The following is a 9,389-nucleotide window of genomic DNA, read 5'->3' on the forward strand; positions in this document are numbered from 1 at the left end:
CAGCTCAACCTTTCCTCAAATTCCATAATTGATCCCAATTCAGGCTTCCCTGGTGTGGCAGTGACCTTTGGCCAAAAAACTAGTCCCACTGTTTAAAATCTGACCAGGAAAGTCTGAATATTAGAAAGACTGTGCCACCATGTGACATCTAGACATCCAACAGTAATAAGCCAAAATTTCTGGTTTTGTGAATGAGGAAAGGAGCTCATGAGTTAGAATGCCATTTCAGCTAAGCCTGAAGGAGTTCCTAGATTCTTCTCTCAAATCCATTAGGCCAGCCATAGCGGCCCTTCCCAGGTGCCCTGGGACACTTAGGTGTAGTTTACGTTGCACTAGAAATCCTGCAGGTGTGAGGGCAGGTGGCAGCTCTGAGTCAGCCTGGTGATGTGTGCATTCCCAGCTGCTGTCCCAGCACAGATCATCTGCTCCTTCTGTGTAACCCCAGCAGAGGGTTTGCACTTCTGGTGCTGAAAAAATTCAGTTGCACTTTGTCTAGCCCTGCCTTAATTAGCCTGGACTCCCAGTTCTGCTTCACAAATCATACGCCTCAGCATGCAGGCAAAAGCATATGGGTTTGCTCCAGACATACACATGCTCCTCCATGGTACTCCATGGAATAGCCTCTGTGTCTCATACCAGCCTTCAGAACAACCATTTGTAAAGTTCCTGAAAAAGGCATGGAAGTCTAACAGATATGGATACTTGTCTTTGCTTCCACTAAAAAAAAAAAGAGGACCTAAGGGCATTTGGCTCTTTCCACAAAAAGCTGTTAGAGCTGTAATCTAGACTCTGACACTCATTTGTGTTGTAATTACCTGTTTTCAGATCCTATATGCTGAGGCTCACTGCTCACTATAGTGTTCTTCAGGCAATTCTTTCCAGCTGTGTCAATGATCAGTAGGTGGCAAACATTTTATCACATAAATGCTGGGAACACCTTCTCCAAAAGTAATGCACCTTCTTCCATAACTTGTCTGCATGCAGAGGCATGGAGACTGCTTATAAAAATAATGATTTAACCATTTAAGAATGTGCTCTTTTAGTACCTGTGGGACATACAGCCTGCTTTCCTAAATCAGTATTACTAATGTTTAAGAGAAGAGCAGGAAGTATTCCAGGATACCAATGATACCAGTAATGGCTTAGGAGACATGACCTGTTAGTTTACAGTTTATTGCCTTTCTGTATTTCAATTTCCTCTGTTTTAGGAAGGTGTTTCAGCCCCTTTTCAGGACATCCTTGGTAGAGTTTAATAGGAAGAGTGTGAATGATCTAAACTAGTTACATATCTAATCTGTGAACATTGTTGTCACGTTTCTTCCCCAAACCCAAGCTGTACAATCTCTTGTTTTCTCATTGATGCCTTGTGTACCTACTGAGACTAATACACCTAAATACTTTACTGAGTTTGACTTTAGTTCATTAGCTTTGAAGACATTGGCTTTGTCTTCATTCTTTATCATGAAATCAAAAAAGAGACAGAACCAAATATGCAAGCCACTCAGACCTGCCTCTCTAGCATTTCAGTCTTTAATCTGCTGTCTGTCCAGTTCAGACCTCCGAGGTGAAACACAACAAAGCCTGCAAGTTGTGTTGGTTGAGGGAGAGAGAAGTGGCAAGGCCTCAGAGGGGAATAATAGTTTCCTGCCTAAGAACAAGGCAGAGCCTCCAGGTAGGAGCTGAGGATATATGCATTTGCAGATTATTGCCAGCGTGAGCTTGGGTTAGAGGGACACTGTGGATCAGCTGCATAGTGCTTAAACTTTCAGTGATAACTGGAAGTCTGGATATCTGCATGGCTCTGGAACTGCCATTTTGTTTGGAGGAGAACAATCCCCACATCTTCATTCCATTGTACTGCAATGCAAAACAAGTTTCATTCAAATGAAGAAAATGTAAATGTGCCTTTCATTAGAACACTTACTTACTTTAAACATTTTTGCAAGTGCTGGGCTGGGTAAAATGTTTTGTTTAAAAGAAGGGTTGGGAAAAATGTGTTTTCACCTAATGAGTGAACAAAAGATAAAGAATTTTCCAGTGCTGTATCATCTTCTCCTTGGTTGTGTATCTGCACTTTCAAGGCAATTAATCAGAATGTTAAGGAGCCATCAGGCTAAAGATCACAGAAAGCCAGAAACAGTATCACTGGATAATTCATCATCTTAAGTGTATTAACATTTTATGCTGCAGGAAATCTATATAAGTAAAGTTGAGGAAGAAAACTGGAGTTCCTTTCTGAGGTTTTGCTTTGTTTCAGTGTAGAGTATCCCTGAAAAAATATCACTTGCTTTAACAGTGTTGTATAATGTGCGTAAGTGTAGTCACACCCCAGGCACAGTAAGTTTGGAAGAAAAATTATGGGAGTTACTTAGTATGCAGTTAGAAAGAGAACATTTGAAGTGATGTGCACCTGTTGGGAGGGATGCTGATGCAGACAGTGTGGATGAAATCATGCAGTTGGTTTTGAGGCAAGACACAAACCCAAGGTGTCTAAATAATAATTATTGTGGTTGACTGGTCAACTGATCTTTGTTAATACCAGATAACTGAACTTGGAAAAAGAAGAGAATTTGAATAGTTAATGAAAATGAAATTTAATTGGTTCAGTCTTGCTGCTATAAAGACAAATACTCTAGAGGTTAGTATTTCAAGAAATGGTAGCAACTGCCACAGTTGCGATACTAACCTGGCCTGTATAGCAGCAGCAGCAGAAATACTACTGCTACTACTACTACTACTAATAATAATAATAACAATTCAATGTGTTGGCTGTAGAGAAGTATTTTGTGTCTGATTGTTTTGTGATTGACTGGCTTTCTCCTTGACACTCCTACCAAATCTCTTTTTCTGACAGGAGCTGTACTCCAAACTGCATTCACTTGGCAAGGTTGAATCTGAAAGCCTGTTAACCCTGACCACCCAACTTGTCAAGGAGAAACTGCCAGAATGTGAAGTGGAAGACATTGCAAAATACGAGCAGAACCTCAAGAAGTGGGAAGAACTACAAGTACTTCTCATTGAGAGAGAAAGAGACATGAGAGAACAGGCTAAGCAGGAAATGGAAGCTTGGAAGCTAGCTAAAGCATCTGCTTAGTACTGGAACTACGAATGCAGTGGTGTGCACTCCTCTGTCAGTGAACTGAAGTGCTTACCATTATAAATATTTCACTTCAATCATGCTGCAGGTGTGACTGCTGTATGCAAATTAAGCATCCCGTTTTCTCTGTTTCCTGAAGTAAAGCACACGTGCTTTAGAAATCTTCGTTCTGTATATGCTGTGTTTTCTTTCTACCATCGGCCAGGCAAGAGATAGAGACAACACAAAGAAACAAAAGGATAAGGAGTAGCTTGCTTGTGATGAAAGGTCTGGAGGGTGGAAAGAACAAAAGAAAAGGGAAGAATTTCAAACACAAGTTGTTTCAGTAGGGGTTTCTCACAGGAAAGAATGCCTTTGCTACTCTGAACTGCAGACACTAAGAGGATTAACATATATTGATTGGGTTTTTTCTTTTTCCCAACCCATTTGGAAAATTCAAGCTTCTGTGTATGGAGTAAGAAGGTAGGAAGCCTAACTTTAGGCTATTTTTAAAACTACAAAGAGTTTCAGCCCAGTAAGTTAGCACTTGAGCATGCATTCAGATGTGTCTTTACTCTAAGGATGTTAGAAATTTCTGCATTTACTGGTGCTGCTTTGCTCCATTTCTAGACACTAGAGAAATGTGCAATCACCTCGGCACACACCAAGGAGCCTCATACTGCAGTGCGCTTTCCCTTTATATTCTGGGCACTGTTTCATTAGGTTTTTGACCTAATTCCCTTCACGGTCCCATGCCCCATTCTTCAGATCAGTAAAACAATGTAGCTATTCACAAGAGCACAAGGAAGTGGCAAGGGAGGAAAGAATCATAGTGCACTGATTGTGGTTGTGATGCATCAGCATTCATCCCTTCATACATTCCCACTGAATCTTGTCATCTGCAGCAACTTTTTGGAGTGCATAGTGGGACAAGGTCCTTTAAAACAGGGGAGACCTGAGCAACAGCCCTGCTGTAACTGAAGTTTGTTAAGGCAACAGGACTGTTGTCTCACTGTGCTTTACCACAGGGTCTAAATAATGAAATTATAATTTTATAATTTATTTTAAAATTAATAAAATAAGCATTTCAAGTTTTATTGTGCATCTGTGTAGTTTTGCAGTGATAAAACTCACACCACAATCCTACTGTAAATCCAGTGAGATTATGCTGCAGACCTGTGAACCTTGTTTTAAGTGTAGGAAAGTATACATTAAATACACCAGACACCTTTCTTAGAATTCCCAGCAAACACACTCAGAGTCTGATTGCTCTGTGATGTTTAGGAAACCTGATACTAAGGTCCTTGACCCCATCTTGTCAGCAGCTCCCGTAGTTTATCCCATAGAGCAATAAGAGAGTGCTGTCTCCAGCCAGGTAAGTGGATGATTTTTTAGCTTGTCTAGCAGCGGAGTTTCCTGGAAAACTTTTGAGAAAAGTCTCCTGAATTTTTTTTTCTCTTTCTTGTTCTAAACACTTTCTGATTACTAGGAGAAGTTAGGGAGCTGTGAGGAAGGGTAGGAGGCCAAATACACTCTTAAGAATAATTTCCTTAAAACTGGTGGTTTTAAGAGGTCATAGTCACTCCTAATTGAGACACAAGAGAATGTAGTGTCCCTTCCCTGACCACTGTTTCAGTTCTTCAGTTTCAGAGCATGATCTGTAGCTTCAAAGGTTTTGTGATCACTCCTCCATCCAAATTCCTGTATGACCTTCTCTCTACAGGCATCAGCTCTTGGGATCTTCACTACATTACAATTTTACACATTTCTCCTTGGTTATTGTTGGCCTCTTGGCAGCACAAGGAGCCTGTTTCCGTGGGCACCTCCACCCTCCCTCCCCCAGCCTGCTGGTAGATACAGCAGCTTGCTGGAGCTCAATTAGCATTAGCAGCCTGCCAGCTGCTGTGTCCCTGCTGTCTCACAGGGTTGGCTTCACTTCCCCCACAACTACCCCGTTTCCCATTTATTTAGACTTAACTATTACAGCAATAGGAGAAAAAAAAAGTCCTCCTGTGAGCTCTGAGTAGCCTGCTAATGAATATTATAGGTTGCCTCTTTGTTTTATTCCAGGCATGTGGGTTGGAATCCTCTGACCACAGTTCAAAGCATTAACTTAAACCAGTAGATACAACCTTTACCCTAGTCTCCTCTCATATCCCCCTCTGCCTTTGGGAGAAGGGGATTGCTTTGCAAAATGCTTTGCAGGCAGCAAATCAGATTCATCAGCCAGATGAAGGACATCAAACCCAAGACCTGCAGCAGAGGATCCAGATTATTTGTGACATGAACCAAAAGCCAAGCCCTCTAATTCATCTGTCCCCTTGGTATCACCCTGAGTGAGATACTGGTTTTGACACTTTGACCAGCTGGACCAGCTGCGCACTAGCGTCCTTCTTCCCCTTAATTATTCCCCAGCTAAGTATTCCTCCATGGTCCAGTACTGTACTGCTCCTTCCCACCACAGGTTTCACCATGGTCTCAACAGCGAGCAGTTTCTAATGTTTTGTCTGGTTGAAGTGTTTTCACACCCAGCAAATCCTTACATGTCCAGTACATGTACCTGCACCCCCCTGAATTCTCCACCAATCCTCATTGCTTGTTCTTTTGATCTTACCTGTGATTCCCTTAAAGTTCCTACTGTGTATATCACATTCATTTGTTCTCCTTTTCCATGTCTCTGCCCTGCATCCACATCTCAGTGGTGCAAGCAGCTTGGGGTGCCAAGTGCTTGGGCACCCTGAGGTTTGAGGACTGTGGGTACAGCTGAATCTCAAGATGCTCAAAACATGTATTAGCAAAGGAAGCTTGAGGGAGGGGAAGAAGGTACTCTCCTCTTTGGTGCCCTCTCCTCCCTGCTGGCTTTGAGCAAAGTCAACAATAAGACAAGTTGTGAGACAAGCTAATTCAGAGACCAGTGCTGTTCAGGCATATGCTTGTCTTCCCCAGGAAAACACATACAGTAGCTCTATACCGAACGCAACAGCATGAAAAATCAACAGAATGTCAACTAACTTGGCTTAACTTTCTTGCTTTTCTCCTTCCCACTCCAGGAAATCTAAGACTTGATTATTTGCCCCCTTGTATAAATCATGTTGCACACAGCACCTGTTTTTTTACCTGCTTGCTGAATTACTCTTAAAAAAGAAGTTTGAAGCAGCACCTAGGAGTGAAACTGGGCCCCAAGTAGTCAAAGCCTTTCAGTCCAGATGTCTGCAGCCATGTATGCTCTGCTGTGTTCGCCATCGCCTGCTGTGATGCAGCTGTCCACATTTAAAAGGAGGAGGGGCAGGGAAGTCATACAGCTTCTTTTGATCTGCTGCTGCTTAAATGTGAGCTCTGATGCTAAGGGAAGAGTGTGGATGTGTATATATGCATATTTAAAAAAATAGCTTTGTGTTCTACAAACACAAAAAACTCTGAGTTCATCCAGCCCTGCTCCCTGATTCTTGATTTGATGTTTGATGCAAGCTCACAACCCAATGAGCACTTTCTCACTAGGATGCTCTCAAGCTTTTTGAAGCATTTCTGGTTCTTGCTGTCCTGTTTCAGACAGCTGTCTAAGCCTTTATATACACGAATAGGAGTGGCTAAATACTTCCTGGAGGGGACAGACCAAAATCTTTCTTAGTAGTAACACTAGCTCATATTTTTGGAACATCTCTCCTAGAAGTGTTCCTTCACATCCTGTTTTCGTTTGACTACCGCTGTGATTAGGATTAAAGCTATTGCAGTTTTTCCCTTGTCAGTGTATTTCTAAATCACAGTAGTGCATCTTCTTGCAAGTTTTTGAATAATTTCCCTGCTCATTCTCCTGGTGTTTTTGTTGCTAAAGGCTGGGGAAAATCTCCCATTGCTATAAGCAGTAGTACATTGCCTAGTGACTGAGCTGTGACAAGCAGCCAAAATAATACCTGACTGGTAGTGTGCATGGTACAGCATTGCCAGACTTGTACATGCCAAGCAGTGTGAAAAGCTCTCCCATGTTTTTCCAAGTCTGGGAGAGACCCTTCAACAATAATAGCCAAAAGAAACAGAGGCCAATAAAAACACAAAGCCTGCTTGGTATGTTGGTAAGAATTTGGCTGCTCATAAAAGGCAAAAAGCAGCATCCCAATTCAAACCCATGGCAGACACCAAATATGCTGCTGCTGAGGCAAGCAAACATGTAACTCTTCCTCCCTTGAGTGTTACTGGCAGAACAGTTCCAGCAAAGCACTGAAGGTCATTATCCATTATTCACAAGAAGAAAATTACATATTTATACCCTTGCAGCTCAAATAAATATTGCCAGAAGCCTTGCACAGATGGGCCATATTTATGGTAACACCTGACCTTGCCAAGATATGGTTACAAGATGCTTTCAGACCGGGTCATATATTGTGTTCTACACACAGTGCTGGTGTCAAGCACCTGTTCATTCCCTAAGTGGCCTGTCCCAGCTGTTTGCCTGCCCATCCCAGAGTTCTCTGGTCACCGTTAAACGATAGGACTAGGATGATGACACTTGCCAACTTTGGGTGAAGATTGACTGGTACAAGGGGATTTCTAACCTGAGCAGTCATCACTGTGCTGTTGAGACAGACAGAAGACAGCCTGGGGCACAGGTTAGCGAGTGTCCTCTCTTCCCCTGCCTCCTCAGGAAGCTGGAGTCAACAGTTACAAAAAGGAGTTGCACCACTGATTTAAAAGGATGCAAGATGTGGTCTGCTAAACAACATCCACTTTTGCTGAGGTTCCTGTGTCAGTTTATATACAAACTACAATTCAGCCCTGCAAAGTATATTTGAATATTTGAGCACATCTGTGGAGAGTAGAGTTAAATTTACCTTTCCAGAAATTTAATGATAGGAACTGTTGAGATGAGGAAAAGGATTTTCAACTGTAGAAGAGAAACTACTGCTATACTGCTGACAACCTGAACTTGTGACAGTGACTCTTTCACAATAAAACCATGGAGTATGGTCAAATATTAGTGACATAGGTCAAAAATTAGTGACAAACATTAATTCAAAAGTAACTTTAGATGCTAAATGTGGTAGAAATCTGTGCCACCTACTCTGCATCAGTGTCCTCACAGAAATCAAAGTGGTCACTGAACTCAGCTAGCAATTGCATAGTACTGAGTCATGCTAATCTTAAACCTTTCTGATGAGCTCACGTCCATTCTACCCATTCCAAATTGAAAATGCCTCAGGCACAGAAAGAACAGTAGAATTAGAGCCCAAATGACAAGCACAGGGCAAAATTCGGCTTCCAATATGTCTTGCTCATTGCAAATCTTGACAATTCCTCCCTTAAGGGATTTGGGCAAAGAAATTTTCAAGTCTGTTCTGATCCTTACACAGGGTTACTCCTGATATAATTTCATGTTTGGAAACTAAATTCTCTCTGGGTATACTGACTTGCACTCTTGAGGATGGTTCATATTAAGTATTTAATTGGCTCAGTGGTTCAGTTTACCTTCAGCTGTAGGAAAGTAACACAGGTGAGCAGAGGTAAAATAACATGAAGTTTGTAAAAGCTCAATCAAAATTATTTTCTGGACCTTAACAGGTATAGAGGATGCAACTCGAGTGCATATAGGAATTGTTATGTATGTTTAACTTTGTTTGTATTAGAGCATATGCTCCAGTTATTTAAATTATTTTTTCTGTGTGATTCACAAGCACAGTATGATGTGTAAATTATGCCATGCAATTGTTTTAGCAGTGGAGCTGGCATCAGATGCACAGTCAACCTCCACCTTGCCAGCAATTCATACTGGGGCTGGTAATGCAGGAATTGTTGAAGTGTAGGGAAGCAGGTGGTAATGATCCGTGAGGACCAGCGAAAAATGCTTGTGCAGACTATAGTACCTGCTGATTTAGTTCTGCATTTTTCCTCTGGATTTCATATCTGGTGGAAATGATGCTGAACATAACAGTCAAAAACCAGCAAATCTTCAGCTATCATGAGGGCAGTCAGCATTATGCAGCTTCTGGTAGTTTTGGGCTCAATGTGAATCACAGAATCACAGAACTAACTAGCTTGCAAAAGATTTGAGAAATAGGCTTTGAGATTAGCAAATCCAATGATGACCTAATACCATCTTGTCCACTAGACAGTGGCACTATGTGCCACATCCAGTCTTTTTTTGAACATCTCCAGGGAAAGTGACTCCACAACCTTCCTGGGAATTCTAATGCCCAATCACCCTTTCTGTGAAGAAATGCCTTTTTATGTCCAATGTAAACCTCTCCTGATACAGTTTAGGACTCTGTCCTCCTGCTGTGTCACTGGATGCCTGGGAAAAGAGCTCAGCTCCCACCTGGCT

General features: G+C 41.9%; 1 protein-coding gene across 1 annotated transcript in view; it reads left to right on the plus strand.

Annotated features, from left to right (window-relative positions):
• The window catches only part of MRPS27 (mitochondrial ribosomal protein S27), a 41,454-nt gene extending 38,191 nt beyond the window's left edge, over window positions 1–3,263 (plus strand). Inside the window, exon 11 of the mRNA XM_041486107.1 lies at window positions 2,855–3,263. Within this exon, the coding sequence (XP_041342041.1) occupies window positions 2,855–3,094 (240 nt within the window). The 3' untranslated portion in view covers window positions 3,095–3,263. The remainder of the gene's footprint in view (window positions 1–2,854) is intronic.
• Window positions 3,264–9,389: the final 6,126 nt, after the last annotated feature.

The sequence above is a fragment of the Pyrgilauda ruficollis genome, unplaced genomic scaffold (assembly GCF_017590135.1).
Source record: "Pyrgilauda ruficollis isolate IOZ18807 unplaced genomic scaffold, ASM1759013v1 scaffold74, whole genome shotgun sequence".
Taxonomy (NCBI): Eukaryota; Metazoa; Chordata; class Aves; order Passeriformes; family Passeridae; genus Pyrgilauda; species Pyrgilauda ruficollis.